The sequence below is a fragment of the Aquarana catesbeiana genome, linkage group LG01 (assembly GCF_042186555.1).
Source record: "Aquarana catesbeiana isolate 2022-GZ linkage group LG01, ASM4218655v1, whole genome shotgun sequence".
Lineage (NCBI taxonomy): Eukaryota > Metazoa > Chordata > Amphibia > Anura > Ranidae > Aquarana > Aquarana catesbeiana.
The window spans coordinates 581184829-581210565 of record NC_133324.1 but is presented as its reverse complement, the minus strand read 5'-3'; the positions used below and the strand labels follow the sequence as shown (position 1 = coordinate 581210565).

The 25737-nt window shown below is 42.0% G+C and overlaps 1 protein-coding gene across 7 annotated transcripts in view; it reads right to left on the bottom strand.

The window, feature by feature from the left end:
- The window catches only part of SEC31A (SEC31 homolog A, COPII coat complex component), a 119960-nt gene that overhangs the window by 19562 nt on the left and 74661 nt on the right, over nt 1–25737 (bottom strand). For 2 of the 7 annotated variants that reach the window (XM_073597855.1, XM_073597858.1), the window contains 5 exons: nt 20403–20498; nt 19716–19860; nt 9820–10146; nt 6425–6475; nt 2189–2244 (listed from right to left, as the gene is read on the bottom strand). In XM_073597855.1, coding sequence (XP_073453956.1) covers nt 2189–2244; nt 6425–6475; nt 9820–10146; nt 19716–19860; nt 20403–20498 — 675 coding nt within the window. The remainder of the gene's footprint in view (nt 1–2188; nt 2245–6424; nt 6476–9819; nt 10147–19715; nt 19861–20402; nt 20499–25737) is intronic. The other 5 variants (XM_073597856.1, XM_073597857.1, XM_073597860.1 and 2 more) reach the window with 5 other exon arrangements.

The following is a 25737-nucleotide window of genomic DNA, read 5'->3' as shown; positions in this document are numbered from 1 at the left end:
TATTTTTTATCCTGGTAAAATTGTTTTCAATTGTAATGAGGGACAATCAAAAATTGTGTAACCATGGTATTCTCCCCATAATCTCCTTGTAAAAAAACAAATTATACCCATATTATTATCAGAAATCGGATGACTATATTCCTAGACATGTTTAACCATGACATTCCACCCATGAAGAAAAAAAATGTTCATTGTTAGGTGTAAACATGATATTCCACCCATAATCCCCCTAAAAAACAACAAAAATACCCACATTCCTATGAGAAACAGGTCAAATGTATTACATAGGATGTGCAGCTATGATATTCCACCCATAATTGCCATGTAGAACAAGATTTATAGCCATATTCCTATCAGAAATAGGTTAAATATATTCCTAGGTGTGTTTAATTACAATATTCCACCCATAATCCCCATGTCGAAAAATATTTGTATGCATATTCTTATCAGAAATATGTTAAATATGTTCCTATGTATGTTTAACTACAATATTCCACCCATAATCCCCAAGTAGTAAAATAATAATATGCATATTCTTATCAGAAATAGGTTAAATATGTAAATTGTTAGGTGTTAACATGATATTCTGCCCATTATCCCCATGAAAAATAATAATTCTACCCATATTCCCATCAAAAACAGGTCAAATGTCATTTTTACATTACTTACAGCTGCATATACATCAGTAAGTAAACAGTTATCCATTAGCAACTGCTTCTTGCAACATTTTATCAAGCACTGCAGGAAAGAATAACATATTTTGAGAAACATGGACTTAAGAGGCACATCTGTTGCGTTGAAATACAAAATGAACTTTTATTAAACTTTAAAACTACATTATTGATATGACACGTTAAAAACAAAACATGATGTTTGGTCTAAACGGCGCTCACACCACCTAACACAACCAACTATTACCACAGTGGAACAGATCGATCAATAATGATTCAAAATGAGATGATGTCATATGGAAAGAACAGCTTGTTGGTGGTAGAGACGTAGTGAAGAAAACGCTACATGTTACGCATCCTTAAGTGCTTCTTCAGGAACTTGCTGTCTAATATATACATGAAAACAATAAAAATAATAAAAAAACAAAGACAGCCAAATAATGTATCAGAACTGAGAATGTAACGATCATTTAATAATAGTGTAGACAAAAACTGATATTATGCGGCTGTCTTTGTTTTTTAATTATTTGTACTGTTTTCATGTATATATTAGACCGCAAGCTCCTGAAGAAGAACATGTAGAGTTTTCTCTAGCTGCTCCTTCCATTTGACATCATCTTATCTGTTCCACTGTGGTAATAGTTGGGTGTGTTAAGTGGTGTGAGCGTCGTTTAGATCAAACACCATGTTTTGTTTTTAACATGTCATGTCAATAATGTGAATTTTAAAGAATAATAAAAGTTCATTTTGTATTTCAAAGCTACAGATGTGCCTCTAAAGTCCATGTTTCCTTCTTTTGAATAAATTTTGCAATATATTTAGGACATTGGCACACTCATACCTATCTGTCTCCACAACGCCATCTCGTGGCGATACATTTAAAGTTAAATTTCATATTTTGAGAAACAGAGTCATTACCATATATATATATATATATATATATATATATATATATATATATATATATGTGTATAAAGTACACTGACATCTAGTGAGAGTTCTCAGTATTGCAGCCAATAATCCAATCATCCCAATATGCAGTTTAGTATGTCCCAAAAAACAAAGTCTAAAAATGTATTTTATGCAAAATATATAGAATTTGTGTCTTTGGTTATTTTAATAGACCAACGGCTTTCCTCCATTCTGAAGCTGCGCTTCTACAGCCTCCTGGAAATTGGGTGCTGGACTAAAAATGGAGCCTTTTTCCACTCCAAACAAATGACTTTCGTTACTTGTTTACAATGGTCTGTTCAACAGAAGCCCATTTAACTACGACTTCTGTTGAAGGTTTTGCTGGAAAACTAGCAATCGATCAGTGCTTGCAGCCAATGGCAGTCCCCATGTCTGAATACAATAGCACAGTGGGAGAGATCCCCACATCACACATTGTTGTGTTGATGCGGAGATCTATCTGTTTTTTTTTTTTCACCCTTCAACTCACTGGTTGAACTGAAAAAGAAAAAATGAAGGCGTTGTACCCACTTTTACTGGCAGACAGAAAAAAAAAAAAAACATACCTTTTTCTTTGCCGTTTTGGTAAGGGCAGGGGGATCATTCCATCCATTCAGTGGCCCTGTAAGAGAAATCTACGGTTAGGTTTCAAGGCAAGTAAACAACTGTGGCACAATATACAGTTACACTGTTTAGTTGTAGCAGCAACTAATTCAAATCTTCCTGAAAACAAATTTAAATCAGCGGGGAAAAAACTATTTAGGGCATTAGTTCATTCACTATGTAAGGAAGCAGTGGATTTGTGTATTCAATACAGGGACACAGCAGTTCTACAAACCAAAGAGCTGGTCTTTTGGGGCTCTTGCAAACCTTAAGATTTCACACCTGTGGCAAATGTAATTGTACTGAAACAGCTGCAACAAGAATAAGGCTGGCCATACATTATACAATTTTCCTTTAGATTTAACAGAACCATATAATATGAGGTCAAACCTAAACACTTTCAAATTTATGCAATCAGGCAAGCTATTGCACTACATAGTTGAAGGTAAATCTAAAAGGAAACTGAATAAGAAAACTGTATAATGTATGGCCAACTTAAAGTGTAACTAAACCCAGTAATATGAAAATAGTTCATCTGCATACAGGATCAAAGAGCCTTTTTACACAATGCAGAGGATTAACCCCTTAAGTTTCACAGTGAGTATAACCAGCCTGCTTTACTGCATATACAGACAGATTTTACTGTTGTGGGTTTAGTAACACTTTAAGTTTGTAAATGTTGGGAAGTGGTCTAATAAAGTTGCACTGCTCTGATTAGGTCTGCTGCCTAGAAGTTAGCCCAGTCACAGGTATAGGCTGGTATAGGATACACTGTAAAAAGGGCAAGAGATACCATTTAATGTGCACAATCACTACAACACTCAACCTTCCAAAACCTGGAAAAAACACCAGTAAACTTTAAGCTGGCATCTTACCAATAAGTACTGGTGGTCTGATTAACCCTATTTTATATCTCTCAGAGATATCTAACAGTCTAGTGTTCGCAAGTTGTGGCTACTTCCACTTTGGAGTCTGACTGCCGCATTTGCAAAGAGCCACAAAGCTTTTGCAGCAAGCTTTAAATTAAAGTTGAAATAAAATAAAACTCCATTAAGCTTCATGTACACTTGAATTATTTTAACCGTGGCTCAGGGAAAAAGCAAAATGCAGCAAAGTCGCTCTGCGACTTACTTTACCACAAGTTGCACATTTTGCGGCCGGGGGCCAGAAATTTTCAATCCTGAATGTGATTGTTCCGCATTCAGGAGAGAGAGGTTGAGGAAGTTTGAACCTCCCCCCACCGCAGCAACTCCTAAACGATCCTAAAAGCCTATGTGTACATGGACACACAGTCTTTCATGGAGTTGAGTTTAGGAGCTTTGGCAAAAAAATGCCAAAAGCTCCTAAATTCAAGTTTAAGAGCTGCTAATGTACATGGAGCCTTATAAAGGTTTGTAGCTGACTTACAGTTGTGCTCATAAGTTTACATACTCTGGCAGAATTTATGAGTTTTTGGCCATTTTTCAGAGAATATGAATGATAACACAAAACCATTTTTCACTCATGGTTAGTGTTTGACTGAAGCCATTTATTATCAATCAACTGTGTTTACTCTTTTTAAATCATAATGGCAACAAAAACTACCCAAATGACCCTAATCAAAAGTTTACATACCCTGATAACATGCGCAAAAGGTGACACAAAGGGGTTTGAATGGCTTTTAAAGGTAACCATCCTGTGATCTGTTTGCTTGTAATTAGTGTGTGTGTGTGTGTGTGTGTGTGTGTAAAACGCCAATGAGTTTCTGGACTCCTGACAGACCCTTGCATCTTTCATCCAGTGCTGCACTGACGATTCTGAGTCATGGGGAAAGCACAAGAATTGTCAAAGAATCTGTGGGAAAAGGTAGTTGAACTGTATAAAACAGGAAAGGGATATAAAAAGATATCCAAGGAACTGAGAAAGCCAATCAGCAGTGTTCAAACTCTAATCAAGAAGTGGAAAATGAGGGGTTCTGTTGAAACCAAACCACGGTCAGGTAGACCAACTAAAATTTCAGAACTGCCCGGAAAATTGTTTGGAATGCAAAGAAAAACCCACAAATAACTTCAGGTGAAATACAGGACTCTCTGAAAACATGTGATGTGGCGGTTTCAAGATGCACAATAAGGAGGCACTTGAAGAAAGATGGGCTGCATGGTTGAGTTGCCAGAAGAAAGCCATTACTATGCAAATGCCACAAAGTATCCCACTTACAATACACCAAACAGCACAGAGACAAGCCTCAAACCTTCTGGCACAAAGTCATTTGGAGTGATGAGACCAAAATTGACCTTTTGGACACAACCATAAACGCTAGAGTCAACAAGGCCTATGATGAAAGGTACACCATTTCTACTGTGAAACACGGAGGTGGATTGCTGATGTTTTGGGGATGTGTGAGCTACAAAGGCACAGGAAATTTGGTCAAAATTTTTGTCAAGATGAATGCAGTATGTTATCAAAAAATACTGGAGGAATATTTGCATTCATCAGCCAGGAAGCTGCACATGGGATGTACTTGGACATTCCAACATGACAATAAACCAAAACACAAGGCCAAGTCAACCTGTCATTGGCTACAGCAGAATAAAGTGAAGGTTCTGGAGTGACCATCTCAGTCTCCTGACCTCAATATCATTGAGCCACTCTGGGGAGATCTCAAACGTGCAGTTCATGCAAGACAGCCCAAGAATTTATCAGGAACTGGAGGCTTTTTGCCAAGAGGAATGGGCAGCTTTACCATCTGAGAAGATAAAGAGCCTCATTTCACAAATACCACAAAAGACTCCAAGCGGTCATTGATGTTAAAGGGGGCAATACACGGTATTAAGAACTGGGGTATGTAAACTTTTAATCACGGTCATTTGGGTAGTTTCTGTTGCCATTATGATTTAAAAAGAGTAAACACAGTTGATTGATAATAAATGGCTTCAGCCAAACACTAACCATGAGTGAAAGAAAAGTTTTTGTGTTATCATTCATATTTTCTGAAAAATGGCCAAGAAATCATAAATTCTGCCAGGGTATGTAAACATATGAGCACAACTGTATATTTGTCTAGGTTTAGGTAGAATGATCCTTTAGGTAAATGTTATATATATGGAACAAGGTGAAATTTCTATTACACTCTCTATTTCCCAATGCAATGTTCACACATTACTGACCCTATAGAGAGGTTAACGAGAAAGGGTGTCAGAATTCCAATGTGGAGCTAAATGCTCCAAGAAGAAAATAAAAAAAGTATTTGAGTGTGAGAACCCCTCGTGTATTCAAGTAGTAGGTATGTAAAGAGCATTGGGAAGAGTGAAGGTATGTAAAAAGGATCATTCTCTACCCAATTTAAACTTATTGTTTCATCCGAAAAAGTGTGACTTTTTGCAAGAATACTTTTCAAGTAACCGAGGAGACTAGTAGACTATACATGACTAATCCATGGTATTTTCAATTATATTTTAGCTGTATTATTACAAATAAAGGTGAATAATAGACTGTATTTTAACGGGACATACTGTAAAATAAAAATAAATAATAGACTGTATTTTAGAGGATATACTGTATAGAAATAGCATTGTATCCAAATTAACATTTTAGCTGATCAAATTATGTTAAGGGAAATTTGTCAAAAAAATTACAGTAGGTATCGATTTATAGAAAATTAAAGTCAACAATCATTGTAGATCCCCTCAAGTGGACCTCTATCCAAAAACAAGTAAACAAAGGTTAGAAATTGTCAGGTTTGTACTGTCATCTGTGTATCTTTTGGGGAGATTTCCCTTTACTTTTTGTACCAATAACAAAACAAAAAGAATACATTTTTTCCAGAATAAATGAGAAATCCTACTTTGGACATCCATCACTCGGACAGGTTTCTCCAATGGGATATTTCCTGTAAGTTCTTACAACAACTATTTTCTCGACGACAATTGCCACTGGGTCAGAAACCCAAATCCCTAGCAATAAAACCCTGACAGGTTAACCCTTGCATACTGTGCTAAAAAAAAAAAAAAAAAAAAAAAAGAACACTACATAAATAAAAAGTCTTTCTTTTGGTTCAGCTTCAAGTGGGATCATACCTTTAATTTTAGTTGATTGTACATAGGATGGTAAAAGCTATAAGTGTTAATTTTAGAAGGCAATGCAACAAATTTGAGCATTTTAGCAGATATCTACAAAAGTATTGCTAACTGATTAGCCATTTGCTGCAGCACACTGTTCACCTGGAAGGTAAGTTCCCAATTCTTGAGCTACAGCATATTCTACAGCATATTCTGCAGATAAAATGTAAAAACCATTTATATAGTGTTAAATTCTAATACTACTAAACATTAAGAAAGAACATAATGAACAAAGAATTTGATTTACAATTATGCTAGGTGTTATTCTAAACTCTGAATTCTCTTTTCGGCCCCATGTCCAATTTCTTTCCATAGCTTGCCCCCTCAACTTCCACAACATCTCTATAATTCGTCCCTTCCAAACTAATGAAACCACAAAGCTCCGGATTCACTCCCTGGTTATTTCTTGCATCGCCTACTGCAACGCCCTCCTCATTGGTTTACCTTTAAATAGGCTATTCCCCCTTCAGTCCATCATGAATGCTGCCACCAGAATCATCCACCATACAAACTGCTCAGTGTCTGCTATCCCTCTCTGCCAATCCCTCCATTGGTTGCCACTCACCCAACAAATTAAATTCAAAATACTAACAAGAACTTGCAAAGCCATCTACAACTTTGCCCCCAGCTGCAACACTAACCTAGTCTCAATATACCAACCAAATCGTCCTCTTTGTTCCTCCCAAGACCTTCTGCCCTCTAACTCCCTTGTCACCTCTTCCCATACTCGCCTCCAGGACTTCTCCCGAACCTCTCCCATTCTTTGGAATTCCCTGTCCCAATGTGTTGGACTAGCTCCAACTCTATCCACTTTTAGGTGATTCCTGAAAACTTTTCTCCTTAGAGAAGCCTATCCAGCCTCCACCTAACAACTGTACTTTCATTTTCTTCATCATCTCAACTCCCACAGTTATTACCTTTTGTATCATTTGACCCTCCCTTCTAGATTGTAAGATCTAATGAGCAGGGCCCTATGATTCCTCCTGTACTGAATTGTATTGTAACTGTACTGTCTGCCCTAATGTTGTAAAGCAGTGCGAAAATTGTTGGTGCTAAATAAATCCTGTATAATATAAGAAAAAAAAAGCCAAATTGAACTTTCATTTGAAATCAAGTGAATATATCCCAAGTGCACCAAAACAATAGGTGTTCAAAGTCTTACAATTCATTTTCTTTTTAGAAAGCAGCAACATTCTGAGTAGAAAAGCCTGCCCCCTGTCAGTATGCTCTCTGTGAGGAAGCGATCAGCAGGAAGCATGGGCTTTGCTTATTGTAGGACTAGATGATGGACTCGCAGAGGGCATGGCAGACCTCAAAAGAGATATCACTGCTTCTAAACGGAGAGCAAGAGATCTCATCAGCACCATGCTGGCAGTGACATGCTTTTCTATTCAGGCAGTGGCTGCATTCTAAAAAAAACAAACAAAAAAAAAAAAATCCAAGATGTTTGCACACTTTCAGTTTTAATGCACCTGGAAATTGTAAACTAAAAGTTCAACTGGGCTTTAAAAATGCAACATTATTTACATCTACTGCTTTTGTCCTCTTTCAAAGATTATTAAACAAAGCAGGGAATCTGACTTACGCTTGTCAACAGACAAATCAAAATTTGGACAGTTTAGCAGGAACTTAGAATTTTGATCTGTGTATGTGCAGGCTGGTTGTACTGAAGCTGATCACTCAGTCGACTTAAGGTAGAGCTCCACCCAAAAGGGGAAGTTCAGCTTTAAGGCCTCCATCCACTTTTTTTTTGCCGAGTGGGGGGTACCCGGTTTTGACAGATACCCGCTCCCACTTCTGCTCGGATCGCCTAGGCGATCTGACCGGGAATTCACCTCTCACCCTCCCTCCCTGCAGTTTTCTGGGACACGTCAATGGTCCCAGAACACTGTAGGACCATTTACAATGCGCATCGCGTCTCGCGCATGCACAGTGGGCACCCGGCTGTGAAGATGCAAGCTGTCACAGCTGGGTGCCCACAGTTGAAATGCCGGTGCCGGGGAGAGAAGCCCGTGGGAATGGACAGCTCGGGTGAGCACATCACTGGATCCTGTGTATTAAATGTGTCTGTGTATTAAAAGACAGCAGTTACAGTTTTTGTAGCTGCCGACTTTTAAAAAACACAAAAAATGACTGGAGCTCCTCTTTAAAGAGGAAGTAAACCTTGATGGGTTTTACTTCCTCTTTGTTTCCCTGCAAAGGTATAGCATAATTGGCTACTATACATCGCATAGTAGCCCATTATGTGTCACTTACCTGACACAGGAGCCTGCGATGTCACCGCTGTCCCCTCTTCCACAAATCGTCCATCTTCCTTCCGGGTATCGCGGCTCCAGCGCTGTGATTGGCCGGGGGCGCCACTAACGACACGATCGCCGTTAGAAACGGCACGCTCAGTGCACCGTTGTCTGCTGCGCATGGGCCGTAGACATCGGTGCCTGTCTTTTGCAAATATCTCCAAAACCGTGTAGGTTTAGGAGATATTTCTTGCACCTACAGGTAAGCCTTAATGTAGGCTTACCTGTAGGTAAAAGGTGTCTGTAAGGGTTTACAACCACTTTAAGTACAACCAGCCTAGAGCTGCACGATTAATCGTTAAGAATCAAAATCGCAATCTTTTTCCCTTTCCGATCTTCAAAACAGCATGACACGATTCTTTCTAACAAGTGCAGAGAGTTCTCACAGCTGGAGAAAAAAAAAAAAAATCCAGGCAGCCTGCCAAGTTTTATCACAACACAAATAAGTAGAAACAAAGTATATTTTCGTTTTTTTATCAAAGGAAAGAACTCTGCGTTTAAATGAGGGAGGTTTAAGCATTTAAAGACCAAACCTTTTCTAACATTTGTTGCATACAAGTAAAAATCATTATTTTCTGCTAGAAAATTACTTGGAACACCCAAACATTATATATATATATATATATATTTTTTTTTTTTTAGCAGAGACCCTAGAGAATAAAATGGTGGTTGTTGCAATATTTTATGTCACACCGTATTTGTGCAGCGGTTTTTCAAACACATTTTTTAGAAAAAATACACTTTAATGAATTAAAAAAAAAAAAACTAAACAGTAAAGTTAGCCCAATTTTTTTTAGATAATTAGAAAGATGTTACACCGCGAGAATCGTGATCTTTATTCTAAGCAAAGAAATCGTGATTCTCATTTTAGCCAGAATCGTGCAGCTCTAAACCAGCCTGTCAAGTTTCTTTTTAAGCTCGATCACTGCCGGTGGCAAAAGCAGCCGGCAGTGTATTCTGATGGCGGGGAAACCTCCCTCTGTCAGAATACAAAAGCTCCACTGGAATTCCCCCCAAACACTGAATGTGTTAATTAGGGAATTGAGCAATTTTCTTTCCTACAACCTAAACCACAAAAACAATGCAAAGCACATAATTGTAAGCAGCCATAAACACATGCATTTCTGAAGGTCATGTCCTGTTAACATAGCAATAAGATTAAATCCCATGCTCCCCCTAAACCCTATTTCATGCTCAGACCTGTTCTCTGGGATGCAGGCAGTTCACTGGCGGCAGGCAGAGTACCTGTAGGTCCAGGAGGAGGCATTGCATAAGGTGCATTGACAGCTGGAGCCCCAGGTCCGCCATGCTGGAAGGAAGCTCCAGAAGAATGAAAAGAAGGAGAAGAAGATGACACTTGAGAGGGCTGAGGCTGCCCAGGATAGAGGGGCTGAGGAGCAGAGTGAGAAGATGAGCTGTAAGGAGAGCTATGGTAGGGAGAAGCAGACTGGATCGAGGCAGGTTGCTGGGGCTGATAGACAGCTTGTCCCCCACGATTAAAGGAATAGTGTTGTGGCTGAGGATAGGCTACACAGAATAAGGAGGGAAAAAGAAAATTGTATTAGTAAAAAAAAACTGTTCATTGTCAGAATGCATAACATGCTGATATAACATAAATTTCAAATATACAGAAAATAAAAATTATCATTAAAGTATTGCTAAAGGCAAAATCAAAAAAGGACACATACGATGCAGTCTGTCACTGACATTAACAAAGTAGTCGTTTTTTCGGAATGCCCTCTGTAACTTTAGTTTTTCTACCTGTTGATCCTGATATTTTTTCAACTCCCTTTAACAGACTAAGCTGTGCAGCAAAAGTGGAGCTAGAGGGTTGAGACAAACCATGTAATACTAACAGGGTACTTACTTTGATCATCTTTTATTCATTTATGTAAAACCTTTATCCCCAAAGAAAAAAAGCTGTTTCTGTAACTGCTTAAAATGTTAGCTGGAGTTGGGCTTTAATTTAGTCGTCACTTATGTGTTGTAAATCCATCTAAATCTACTAGTCCATCTAACACTACCATCTCCAGACAATGCTGTTGTCCAAGGATGACTCCGTTGTTCTTCCATAGATGAGCCAACCTAAGACAAGAAGTGTACTACTGGCTGGATCACCAGGCGAAATTAAAAGAAAATTGCCTAAAACAGGAAACGAATGTAGCTATGACATCTAAGGATTAGTAAGCTGCAATATAACACAATTTTGTTTTGGGGGGTTTAATACGTCTTTAACCAATTAAGGTCTGCCCCGTAGCAGATTTTCTAATACAGGGCAGCACCACTGCACCGGATCACGTATATACAGAAACGTACATGGGGGGCACACCCTAAAATGCTTTACATTCAAGATGGTGCTGCTATAAGACCAAATACAGTACAAAACACATTACAGCGTGAACATAAAAAATAGGATTTTTAAAAACAGCTTACCTGTAAAATCCTTTTCTTTCGAAGGACATCACGGGACACAGAGCCTCAGTAATTACTGATGGGTTATATAGGTATCACTGGTGATTGGACACTGGCACACCCTATCAGGAAGTTCAACCCCCTATATAATCCCTCCCCCTTGCAGGGATACCTCAGTTTTGTAGCCAAGCAATATAATGTATTAAAAGAGGGGCGGGACCTCTGTGTCCCGTGATGTCCTTCGAAAGAAAAGGATTTTACAGGTAAGCTGTTTTAAAAAATCCTATTTTCTTTCTCGAACATCACGGGACACAGAGCCTCAGTAATTACTGATGGGATGTCCCAGAGCAATGCTACCTGAGGGGGGGGAACCACGACCAAGTAGGGTGCAATCAGACCTGAGGACCCTGTACCGCTGCCTGCAGCACACTACGCCCAAAGGTGATATCCTCATGCCTTCTCACATCCACCTGATAGAATCTGGTGAATGTATGAACTGAAGACCAGGTTGCGGCCCTGCAGATTTGAGCCATAGAGGCCTGGTGATGCACTGCCCAAGAAGCACCAATAGCCCTTGTGGAATGTGCCTTGATCTGAAACGGGGGAACCTTCTGTTTCAAACCGTAAGCTTGAATGATCAACTGTCAAATCCATTTAGAAATGGTAGCTTTTGACGCTGCCTGTCCTCTATTGGGACCCTCTGGCAGCACAAACAAAACATCCGTCTTGCGGATCTGAACAGTTGCCCCTAGATAGGCCTTAACTGTTTTTACTACATCCAACGAATGTAGAGATCTCTCTTCCGGAGAACAGGGATCTGGAAAAAAGGAAGGTAGAACAATGTCTTGGTTTAAATGAAAATCAGAAACCACCTTCGGTAAAAAACTAGGATGAGGGCGCAGTACCACTCTATCCTTGTGTATAATCAAATAAGGCTCCTTACAGGAAAGAGCTGCTAATTCTGATACTCTTCTAGCAGAAGAGATGGCCACCAGAAAAATTAACTTCCTTGTCAACAAGACCAAAGGAATCTGACTTATTGGTTCAAAAGGCTGTTTCTGTAACACAGCCAGAACCAAGTTTAAGTCCCAGGGGTTTAGGGGCACTTTAACCGGAGGATTAAGACGCATCACCCCCTGCATAAAGTTTCGGACCAAAGAATGCGAAGCAAGTGGCCGCTGAAATAATACTGATAAAGCAGAGACCTGGCCCTTGATGGTACTCAAGGCCAGCTTCATCTCTAATCCTAATTGTAGAAAGTCAAGGATTCTACCTATGACATATTTCCTGGGATGCCAACCTCTGGATTCACACCAGGTTATATAAGCTTTCCAGACTCTATGATAAATCATCCTGGAAGCTGGCTTTCTTGCATTAATCAAGGTAGATATGACAGGACATGAGAGCCCACGACTCTTCAGAACGTGGGTCTCAATAGCCAAACCATCAAATTTAGCGTTTGTAAGGCAGGATGGAACACTGGACCTTGAGATAACAGGTCTGGGCGTACCGGTAGGGTCCACGGGGAACCTACTGTCATCCTTATTATTTCTGCATACCAAGTCCTTCTGGGCCAAGCGGGGGCCACCAGAAGTACCGACTTCCTTTCCTGCCTGATCCTGCGAAGGAGTCGTGGTAATAGCAGAATAGGCGGGAATGCGTAAATCAGTGAGAACCGATGCCACGGAATCACCAACGCATGCGTCCCGCATGCAAGAGGATCTTTTGTCCTTGCCACAAATCTGTCTATCTTTTTGTTGAATCGGGATGCAAAGAGATCTACATCTGGAACCCCCCATCTTTGGCATATGGCCCAAAAGACGTTGGGATGCAGAGACCATTCCCCTGGAAGTAACTGCTGGCGACTTAGATAGTCCGCCTGCCAATTCTCTATTCCCGGGATGAAAACTGCCGATATGCATGGCACATGCATCTCTGCCCAGACTAAGATCTGGTTCACCTCCTTTTGAGCAGCTCGGCTCCGGGTGCCTCCCTGATGATTGACATAAGCCACTGCTGTGGCATTGTCAGACTGGATCCTGACCGGACAACCCTGTAGCCTGATAGTCCAGGCTTTTAGAGCTAGATGTATCGCCCGGATCTCCAGAATGTTGATGGGTAAGGTCCTCTCTGTCTTGGACCATACCCCTTGGACCGCAGCCTGTTCCAGAACTGCTCCCCAACCTGACAGGCTGGCATCTGTTGTTACCACCGTCCAGGTAACCGGTAGAAAGGATTTCCCCTTCTGCAGGTTTTCGGGTATGAGCCACCATTTGAGGCTCTGACGCACCGCATGCGACAGGTGCATCGGAAAGTCTAATGCCTGAACTTTCATGTTCCAGGTCGACAGAATACTGTGTTGCAGCATTCTTGAGTGAAACTGAGCATAGGGAACTTCTTCGAATGAAGACACCATCTTCCCTAGTAGCCTCATACAAAGGCGGACTGAGGGACCCTTCTTGGTCCTTACTGCCAGAATCAGCTCTCTTAAAGCAGCGATTTTTGCCTGGGGTAGAAATATTTTCTCCTGGCTTGTATCTATAATCAGACCTAAATACTCCAGTCTTCTTACTGGTTTTAGGAAAGACTTTTCTAAGTTGAGGATCCAACCCAGGTGTTCTAGATACCTGACTGTGGTCCTCAAGTTTCCATTCAAAGAGGCTACCGACTATCAAGAGCAGGTCGTCTAGGTATGCTATGACAGCTATACCCTGAGCCCTTAATCTGGCCAGAGGAGGAGCCAAGATCTTTGTGAACACTCGAGGTGCAGTGGCTATCCCGAAAGGCAGAGCCACAAACTGGAAATGGCGCCCTCCTACCTCGAAGCGCAGAAACTTCTGATGAGCAGGAAAAATGGGCACATGCAGATATGCATCTCTGATGTCTATTGATGCCAGAAATTCTCCTCCCTGCAGGGTGGGAACTACTGTTCGAATTGATTCCATGCGGAAGGATTGAATCCTTAGGAATCGGTTCAGATCCCTTAAGTCCAGAATGGGCCTGACATCCCCATTTGGCTTTTGGACCGTAAAAAGGTTGGAATAGAAGCCCAATCCCTGGTCCTTTGCGGGAACTATCATAATGACCTCCTGCGACAAAAGTCGCTCTAACGCTAGAAGGAGCGACTGCTTCTTCTCTGGGTCTCTGGGAACACTTGATCTGAGGAACCGAGGAGAAGGGAATTCCTGAAACTCCAGCTTGTACCCTAAGGTTACCGTGGAGATTACCCATCTGTCCTGGAAGTCCTCCTGCCAGAGCTCTGAGAACTGTCGCAGTCTTCCCCCCACTCTTTTGAGTGAGCGGGGGCGCCCCCTCATGCAGAGGTCTTAGTGTTTTGCCTAGTAGGCTTCTTTCCCCAGGACTTCTTTTGTTCCTGGGGTTGACTCTTGTCTCTGGACCCCGATGGAGGCGGCCGTCGAGACTGCCTGGAGGCTGAAGCCCCCGGCGCTGGGGAAAGAGTCCGTTTGAAAGAGGGACGCTTACTCTTCTTCTTGACAGGTAAGAGAGTGCTTTTCCCACAAGAGATTCTCTTGATATAGTTATCCAAGTCCTCTCCAAACAACCTTGCACCACGAAATGGAAACCCAGCCAGTAGCTTCTTACATGGTGCTTCGGCTGACCAATTTTTCAACCATAGGATTCTACATATATGCACCAACCCCAGTGAAAGACGGGAGGTTTGCACGATAGAATCTCTAATGGCATCAACCACAAAGCATAAGGCCGCTGGAAGGTTAGCAAACCCCTGGGCCTGCTGTTCAGGTAATACTTTGATGACCTGCTTAACATGGTCTCTTATGTATTGACAGACTCCAATCGCTGCTACTGCAGGTTGGGCCACTGATCCTGCTAAGGAGAAAACATCCTTCAATAGGGATTCCATTCTTTTATCTACAGGATCCCTGAGCATCTGAGCATTGTCTACAGGACAAGTCAGGCTATTATTTACGGAGGAAATGGCGGCATCAATAGCCGGTATTCCCCACATTTTAATAAACTTTTCTTCCATCGGATAAAGTGTTGAAAACTTTCTCGGCGGAAAAAACGTTTGTCTGGGTGATCCCACTCAGAATAAATGAGCTTTTCAAGTAAAGTATGAACAGGAAAAGCATGTGCTGCTTGGAAAGGTTTCAGTGACCCCAAAGCAGAAGAGGATTCTTTAGCAGTTTCAGGTATGGGCAACTTAAATGTGGATCGGACCAATCCAGTGAGGATCTGCACTAAGACTTTCTCCTCTTGGGAAGTCGCAGAGGGTCCCTCTCCACCTGAATCCTCCGAAGAGGAATCATCCATCCCATCCCGATCCTCTGAAAGGGATTCATCTCCTTTATCCCAGAGCTCCTCTGTCTGAGGGTCTTGGGGAACAGAGGAAAGCCTAGTGCGTTTTCTTCCACTGAGTGAAGACGTAATCACGGCCATTAATCTTTCCTCTAAACCATTAATGGTTGAGGAAAAAACCTCTTGTGTAATATATACAGGGGCTGAAGTGCCAGAAGCAGGTGTAGCCCCTGACCCCGATGGCTCTCCCTGGCTAGCCGTCCCTGGCCCATCTTTAGGGGGGGAGGATGCTGCCGACAGGGGGCCCTCAGAACCTGAACGAGATCCCCTAGTGTCTCTGGTTCCTGGGGTGCTTGAACCTCTTCTACCCATAGTGCAAAGCAACAAGGTGTGAGGTATACAAATGAACACTGCCCGCTGAGCGATGTAGTCTGGCTAAAAGCCTTGCTACCCAATGCTCAGTCTGGTGTTACTTCAGTAAATGCTGCCTAGGAGAATGCCTGTGTCCCACCTTACATGCGACCGTCAGCTCTGTGTCTCTCAGAAGGCTGTGTGCACCTGTACAGAGTGCCTTTAATAACCTGCAGCTGGCCTGAGTGGGAGTCTAAGCACCTGTGCTGACGTCCCGCCCCCTCCTCTACCGCCCCCCCCCCCCCTCGAGTTTTGAAAAAAACTAGCGCTTCCCGCGCTGGCCGACTCTCCTGTCATGCTTCTGGAGAAAGGCTGGGGATGGAGGGGGGGGAGAAGGAGAGAGGCTGGTAACAAGATCTGCCTCAGCGGCTATCTTCAGAGATGGTGGCCATTAGGCCGCAGAGCCCGGGTGGTATAACCACTTTCTAGACCCCTGTGGCCCTCTCTAGCCTGGGAGGGAACATTCAAACATGAGAAATCCCCCCATCCATCTTACCTCTTTGCAGCCGGCTTGAGACGCTGGGATACATGTGCAGCGATGGAAAACACTGAGACAGACAGTCAGCATGTGCAGGTTTGTGCTCTTGGCAGCCCCCAGTGGTCACAATAGGCATAGCATGCATTTACCTTAAAGGAGAAAAGCCACTAGAACTCAAAAATTCTGTGGAATCTCCTCTTACCTTATCCAGCTGCAGGGTGCTGTTTACACAGACCCAATCTTCACCTCTCACGGTGGGCTCCGTTTGAAAAAACCGTCAGAGACTGGGGCCCCCTACGAATAGGGGGATCCAACAGTTCTGGGACCGTAAAGCACCTCGCCAGAAATTAGGAAGTTTAAAGCCATTTTCTGATCTGCGGGGTCCAGCTCTCTAAAAAAGAGAAGCGTTACGGGTGAAACCTCGTTTCTTCGGACACGAGGCCCGGGTACCATTCAATTCGGCCATGAAAAGACACTTTGAATGGATCCGGTTCGCCTGGCTTGCCCCAGTATAGGATATCAGGATATTCCCTTTGGAGCTCAGCACAGGACATCTTTACACGTCCATCACCTAAGACACTGGCGTAAAAAGTGAGGTATCCCTGCAAGGGGGAGGGATTATATAGGGGTTTGAACTTCCTGATAGGGTGTGCCAGTGTCCAATCACCAGTGATACCTATATAACCCATCAGTAATTACTGAGGCTCTGTGTCCCGTGATGTTCGAGAAAGAAATTACATTTATCCTGCAAGGCTAGTTAAAAACACCTGAACATATTCAAAAAATATGGGGGTTTGGTCACACTATATTTTCATTTAGTGCTAAGCCCACTTACTGCGACAAACTTACTTACTGTGTGGATCACGCATATATATATATATATATATATATATATATATATATATACATATACACACACACACGTTTCGACTCTTCCGGGTAGGGGGCACGCATGCGTTCCGGTCCCGATATGATTGCCCGCAGCGGGAATCCAGAGGCGGGTACCGCGGGCTCGATGTCCGCCAGCACCTGCTGATCTTCCTGCACAGAGGCAGAATAGCTGTCTGCCTGTGTGTAGAAGGCAGAACGCCGTTCTCACAGGAGGGAAGGAATGGACCCTGTGTCTCTGCAAAGCAAGGACTAGGATCCATGTCTTCCCCTAGTAAAAGCTACCATTGCTTGTGTTAATACAGTGATCTATCAGTGCTGTTTCATTCCATGCGATTACTGCTGTGCTACAGTGGATTTTGCACGTAAGTGTGCTTTGTTTCTTATGGATTAAATTGATCTACACATTTTAACCCATCCTGTCCCCATTCCGCTTATTCTCTTTTATATTATATTTTGGCTTGCATAAAACAACAAACTACTGAAGAGACACACCCGTGAGTGTCTCCAACTTCTAATCTTCAACTTAAAGTGGTTCTAAAGGCTCAATGCATGAAGGTACAAAACCTTCTCTGTGCAGAAGCCCCCAACCCCCCACCCTCCAAATACTTACCTGAGCCCCATCTCCATCCAGCTATGTGCACGGGAGCCTCAGCTCATTAGGGACTTTCACTATCCATTGGCTGGGGCAGCAGTGGGAGCCCTTGGCTCCTGCTGCTATCAATCACAGTCAGTGACCAATCAGGGGAGGGAGCAGGGCTGAGCCGTGGCTCTGTGTGAATGGGAGCAGACCTGCTTGGGTGCCACCAGAGCAGGCTGCTTGTTTGGGGGCATTTGGCAGTAGGGAGGGGCCAGGAGAGCAGGCAGGGGACCCGAGAATAGGAGGATCGAGGCTGCACTGTGCAAAACCACTGCACAGAGCAGGTAAGTATAACATGTTTTTTATTTAAAAAAAAAACAAGAATTTAATGTCACTTCACTGAAAATCATTGTGTCTTTGCACTTAAAGCTGAACTTTAGGCAGAAAATTAAGTCCTGATAGATTAACTTTAACATTAAAAATAAGTACATATACTGTTTAAAATTCAGTCTTTCACTGTATTCTCAGCACTGTGCCTAAAAACAGTGAGTCACTAGAGGGCAATCTGCTGACAGCCTAAAGATTTACTGCTTGTGAGGAAGGAGGAAGTAACAGGAATTACTTAAGCCCCGTACACACGGGCCCCGAATGTTGGGAGGCAATGGCTGGTTCAAAAAAAAAAAAACGGCCGATATTCAGCCGTGTGTATGTTGGACGTGCATGCTGGAAAACCAGCAGCCGACTGACTCTCGATCAGCGCTCTCAGACAGGGCGCCGCCCCATGTCAAAACACAACAGCCCGGTTAGTACAGCGGCTCCGATCGAAGCTTCCAGTTTTTTTTTCGCTCAACCCAAAGGGTTGAACAAAAAGAAAAAACTGGCAAAAACTATGTGTACCCTGGCTTAAGATTGCTGAGGAAACACAGACTAGGGAGGGAGGGAAAAAAGAAAAGCAGGGGAGGCGACAAGATAAAACAGCAACAGAGTTTGTCCTATCTTATCTCTCTGATAGTCTCCCTCATGGGGGCAGCTGGTGAACTTCAGCACTGTAATGCCGGATGTAACCATTGTATTCTGCTGGCCGGAATGCCCTCCTGGCCCCTGACTGGCAAAATACAATAGTGCAGATTCAACAGTCAACACAAACACTGTCTGTGTTGATGGGGGAACCAAGCGATTTGCTTTTCTTCTATTCATGGTAAATCGAAAGAAAATCATGTAATCTTTGCCCAGCCTAAGACTGGATACACAATTAGTTTTTCTTCCCTTCAACCAGCGGGTTAAATGAAAAAAACAACACAGAGATCACTGCATCAAGCGATGTGTGATGCAATGATCTCCCCCGCTAAGACACTGTATTCTGACAGGGGGACTGTCCCCTTCCCCTACCAGATTACACTGATCAGCGCTTGAAGCCATTGGCAAACACTGATTGAAACCTGGTTTTCCAGCATGCCCATTCGACAGAAGCCAGTCATTAGACCGGCTACTGTAGAACACACAGCTGTACAAACAGAACGAAAGTCGCACGGTTTAGCAGTGTGTGTACTGGGCTTTAAGCTTCTGTCAGCCTTCCTCTCTAGTGGAGCCAAGACATACAATCAAGGCTGGAAATACACACATTTAAATTACAGTAAGTACAAGTTTTTGAAACCAAGGACAGGGGGAGAGTTTCCAATAAGGAAGCGACTGCTCTGGGCTTTAACAAAATGGTGGCCTCCGGGAAGAAGAAACAGGAGCAATACCGGAAGCAACTTACAGCACGTGCTAATTATGGTAGCATAATTATTTATCTGAAATGTATGTTCTTGTTAAAAGAACATTAATTGTTGGCAAACTCTTATGGGTAAAGTTCTGCTTTAACACTTTATAGGTAAACAGGGCTGTATATTCTGCTACTATAATCATTAGGATGTATATGTTTCCATACAAAGCTAATGTTTATGACAGTTTCCTTATTTCAATAACAAACTCTGTGCATTCAGAAATCTTTTGTTACAAGCTGGGCTAATGGTTGCTGTGACAAACGAAGACACAAAGCACACATACTCTGTGGATAGGGTTGCCGTGGTCCCATCTGTGAGCTCATGTTGTAAGGATTGGTGCTGGAATCCGGAGGGGGTCCCGCAGGTGCTGGTTGAGATGGATACATGATTCCTGGCAAATTAAATCCAGGCTGTGGAGCACTTTCTCTCTGGAAACAAATGGAAGACTATCCATTAAAATACAAAAAAAAACTAAGTTATAGAACAAATGCATATCTTACTCATAATTATTACATTATATTAAATACAAACGTTTAATTTGCCAGGAGCTTTCAATCCATTTTGATTTTCTTTGTACGATACCCCAATCATGCACTCTTCTGAAGGAGAGCAGACGTGCTATTAAGTGTTGTAAAAAAAAAAAAAAATATTGCAGCATAGTATCCAAGCGGGGTCTTGTCATAAAGCCATCTTCAGAGCGCAGGTAAAAAATAACACCCCTAAGCAGTGAGCATCCAGGTGAAGCAGCAATACACAAAGACAAACTGTATATAAACTCTATGGGCATCTCTCTTGCCCAAACATGCTATATAATGTTCTGTAGAGTGAGTAACATGAAGATTTGGACACACTGCACTGTGCAAGGGATCAACACATGCACAGTGAAGATCAAAACAGGATAGGTCAACCAAAAAAAAAGTGTGCAAAAGGGAAGAAAGCATCAAATCTGTGGAAGACCACAATGTAATACCTGTGTGTCAAAGGAGGAGAAGGCAGCAGGTGGAAAGCTGGCAAGGGCAGTAGGGTTTTTGTTACTCCAGGAAGTGACAGTAGGGGCAATTCTAGCCTGAAGTAAACAAAGAAATAACAAATCACTGGACAAACTAAGAGATGAGAACTAAATTTCTCCTGGGATACGTGCAATAGGTTTTCATTTCCATTGTTAAGGGAGAAAGAGATTGACATGTAATCCTGAATCTCTGTCATGAATATCCATCAGAAATATCAGGTTCCCAACATACACAAAACAGACTGATGCTGGTAGACATATACAGAGATTAACTATGTGAGTTTAGACAATGATGGAGACACAGTAAATTAAGAAATATAATCCTTACCTGTGGCTTCTGCTAGTAGATATACACTTTAGTAAAGTGTTAACCCTGAGGCTGGGTTCACACTGCTGTGATGTGCGACATTGCATGTGATTCGCATCACACTGCTGTGCAAATGTGTTGTCTGTGGGATGCGAATTCAGCCATACAGATTTGAATGGCTGAATTTCCATTGCATTTAGACCAAAATCTCGCAGGACCCTTTTTTTGGTCCGCACCAGTATCGGCTCGCATGGGTGTTCAAAATCCATGCAATACGATTCCTGTCCAAACTGACAGTTCGCACTGCGATATGCGAACCGATCTGGGGGTGTCATTAACTTTGTATTGACACTCCCAGCGGTTCGCATAAGGCAGTGGGAACTGCCTGCAAGTCAGGTGCGATTGGGTTCCCCCCTCACACCAATGTGAACCAAGCCTGAAAGCCATTTTAAAGGGAAGCTTTAATGGTTTGTCTGTAAGGTTAGGTTTATGAGACCTTGCCATCCCTCAGAAAAGTGATCTGCGGTGGATCGTTTTGGTTTTCAGAGGCGTTTTATGGGCAAGTGGTGTGGAGGCCTGTTTTACAGGAGAAGCGCAGGATTACAAAAAAAAAAAAAAAAAAGTACAGTACATACTTACCTATGTGGATACAGCATTGATACACCCATATGGTTCAAAACGCAGTATCAGTTTTAAAAACAGAATGCAAAACAATAGCTGTTTCAGCTCAGTCTCTATTGGAAATAAGCAGGGGGTCCTTTTAAAGAGAAGGGAGGGAGATAGAGTGAGAAAGAAGTCACTGCTGGTACATTCAAGGAAAATTGGGATTTTTGCACTCGCTATAATATCCCTTTCTAGGAGTTCATTGTGGAACAAACTTGATGGTGTTACTGCTGCCTACAGGTGAAATGGACATTAGGCGCAAGAATGAAGGACAGCGATCAGGATATAACCCCTCCCCCACCTCCCAAGTAAGCAGTCAAAAAGAAAAAAGCATATGAGCAAAAATGAGCAGTGTCTCTCAATGGGTTCCAAGAAAGGGATGACTAAAAAAAATTCCTATTTTCTCCTATATTTTCTATTGAGGGACACAACTTGATGGTAATTAAGCAACGTCAACCAAAAGCAGTCAAAACCAAGGGATGGGCACAACAAAACAAAATAGGCAAACCAGTCCAAAAAGCCAAACCCCAGACAAAAGAAAAACCACGGGCACTAAACAACCTACTTGCAGAACCTTTTGACCAAAGCCTGTAAAGTCATTGTGCCTGCTAAGATAGGCATAATGACTTTACAGATCATAGAGAAAATACATAAAATACATATAAGAAAACCAGGTCACAGCCAATCAGATCTGGGACACAGAGAGAAAAAAAAAATGTAAAAAAAATTGAAATTTTTTTTTATCCAAATTCAAATTTATCGATTGACTTCAGTAAAACCAGTCTGTTTTTTTTTCGTATGATTACTGCCGCCAGCAGTAATCGTATTGCGATAGCGGGAAAACTTCCCACTGTCAGAATACAACAGCGCAGCAAGAAGGATTCCCTTATCAACACTGATGTGTTGATAGAATCAAGCCATTTTCTTTCCTTTAACCCATGGTTGAAGGAAAGAAAATTGCATAAAATATGGCAAGATTAAAAAAATGTGCCTGGGAAGGACATCGATTTAGGCTGGGTACATACAGGCTAAAAACAGTTTAGCCCCTGTGTACAGCAGCTCATCCGACAGAAGCCGGTCTCATGACCGAGGAGCCGTATACATGGACCTCCTGTCTTCTGAACACAATAACTCAGTGGGGAGATCACGGCACTAAAATTGAATGTGTTAGTACGGCAATCTGTATTTTTTTTTTTTTCCATTCAGCCCGCTGGGTTGAAGGTAAAAAAAACCTTCTCATGTGTAACCAGCATTAGACTGTCCTTATTTGAGACCTGTAAAGCCAGCCAAAGACGGATCAAGCTTCGACCTGTTCAGAGAACCCAGCTGAATTTTGATCCATTTATGGGCAGGCTGGTTGTGCTGATTTGGGTCGATCGATCAGCTTAAGTACAACCAGCCTCTTGTTTTTTTTTTCGTACCATTACTGCAGCTGACTATAGCCAAGGATGGAGGATTATTTGCTCTAACCACAAAAATGTGTATATAAACGTGTTAGTGTAACTGAATGCAGCAGCTCTAATAGCTTAAATACTAAAAGCTGGAGACAAATGGAAAAAGAAAAGAGCGCGCAAACAGAAACACCTGTAATAAAAATACAAAAATTATGTGCAAACAAAATAATAAAAACTCAGTATTACATGTGTTAAATTACATCAAAAAAATATGTATATATCGAGAGCTTCATTCAATGTGAAAAAATGATGTTAAAATATATGTGAGGAAGTCCATATAATGTATGAAAAATTATTATTAAGGACAAAGCAAAAAAGGTCCATATGTTGTTCTCTAAATTTCAAAGAAGCATCTAATCTTCAATCCGACAGTCTGATGTAAGATGTAATAATGCAAACTGCTTACCAGATTCGTTGGATCTCATATCATAGAGATCAAAAGCGCCTGTGCATTAGCCTACCGGCAAATCAGCAGTCCACTTGTAGTGTTCTGCACATAATTTTTGTATATTTATATACAGGTGTTTCTGTTTGCGCGCTCTGTTCTTTTTCCAGCTGGCTATAGCCAGCAGCAGTAATCATTGAATTCTGACACCAGAGAAACCTCCACCGACTGTGACTGTGTTGATGCGAGAATCAAGCAAGTCTGTCCTTCAACCTGTGGTTGAAGAAAAAAAAAAAAAAAAAGGAAGGACCTAATGTTTGGCTAAGAAACACAAGAGTTTTGTCCTCAGTAGATGGATCACCTGTAGTCACAGGGCAACCACCCTTTCTTATGATGCCTGAGTGGTGCAGAAATCTGAATGTTTTGTACCTTAAAGAAGAAAGAACTACAAAAATCCCTCAAGAATACTTACAGACCAAAGCCGTAAGGTGTAACAGGGGTAATCAACAGAAGCTAAATCTGCATAATGTCACCAGGGGTGCAACTACTGTCCCGGTGCTGCATGCTCAACAACAGAAAGGCTGCTGGGCTGCATGTGGGGAGAAAAGCAGTTAAAACCTAACTTAGTTGGAATTTGGTAGCTACAGGCAACTGCCACTGTATTAATTGGCCCAGATATTATAACTTAGATATGATGTTATACTTGAGGCTGCCAACTGGAGGTTAGCTGAGACAGAAGCACAGATCATCAAGCTAAATAATAAAGATATATGCAAGTGCACATCAGCACAACAATCTAATCTTTACATGCTGAAGACACCCTGTCAAATAATCAGCGGTGCTGTTGAAAGAGCAGTGTGAGCCCGCTAATGGCGCATACCCGCACTGGTACACAGTAAGGCAAAAATAAACTGCGGCCATGAGTCCCAGCCAAGACCAATAAACAGAATAAAAGTTAACATGGCAGGCCAGAAAGAATGCCCTGCTGCCGAGAGTAAAAAAAATGCAGTTCCAAAAGTGACAATAAAACAGAGGGTTTCCCTACAGAAAACACCTTAGCTGAACTGGCAGAGCAATGGTTCAGTCCAGACAGACAAATTATACAAAATATAAGGTGGGAGTCTTTAGAACAGAGTCAAAATTCACACATGAACTAATCAACGTATTGGAGGAAGGAATCCAAAAAAGGAAACAAATATTGGACAATATTGTTATCCGGTACCACAAGCCAAGTAGAAGCACAGAAGAAAACATCTAACTACGGATATCAGGAGTTTATCAGTAACATAAAAAGGTAAGATAAAAAATATCAAATTTTTATTTGTACAAATTTAAAAATGTTACTGTTGAATAAAAAATCTTAGATAATACATAAAAGTAATCTCATACAAACATATCTGTATCCTATATCACATGTTCTGCCCATCCTTCGCGTCAGAATTAGGGGATAAATAGCTTGCTGTAACTTCAACGCGTTTCACGGGTCAACAGTCCGCTTCAGCAGGAAGACAAGAACAATAAAGTAGGCTTGCACTGATACCAGGCATTTGCCAGAAGGTATCGGTTTCGGGTATTCTGGAGACACAACTCCTTCAAGTGCACCGATGCCCATGTTCTTTTAAACATGTGCTTATGAAACATGTATGCATGCATGCAACATCTATGCAAAACATGTGTTTATTCAAGCAAGCGTTTAGGCAACAAGTTTGCACGCATGTATACTATGCTGCACCTGCCCAACTGCACTTTGGCTCCATACTAGTTTTTACTAGTTTAGCACATATGCATGTCATGCAGCCTTTTCCTGCTCCTGCAGACCAAATGCACATTATTCTGAAGTTTTGCAAGTATGCACCTGTTCAACTGCACCAGGCCCCATACAATTTTTGTGCCAAATGCACAGTATTCTGGAGACCTAACACTTTAAAGTGTACTGCTAGGGGTTTATCGACTTACAGTTGTACAGACCCCCTGGATTAAGCCGTATATAATCATGACTTGTCTGGCCACACAGATCATCTCTCATAGTAAGTACTCACACTTCACTAGTATCCACGGGCTGGTGTTATGTCTCAAGAGACCCTGCTGAAGCTGTGGACCTCATGGCAACATGGCCGCCCTTCCACTTCCTGCCTATATAAAAATAGGCCATACTGAGCGAGCTTGCATGATTAAACAGCACACTGCCCCCAGTGGCCACTGGGAGAACAGACAGTCAGATCTCTCCCTTTTTTTTTTTAAAGAGAAATTGCAAAGATGCAGACTTGCCATTCCTGCTGCAGAACTCTGAACATAACAGGAGTCCAATCTTCACCCATCAAGTTTTGTCATAAAAGACTTTCAGGGACTGGGTCACCCTTAATGTGGGGTCCACTCCCCTGGACCTGTATAGCATCCTGCAGGAAAGCACCTTGGTCAGAACAAACACTGCATAGGGTTCCATTACGCACGGTCCAGCGCCATAAGGCAGCATTACAGGCAAAACCT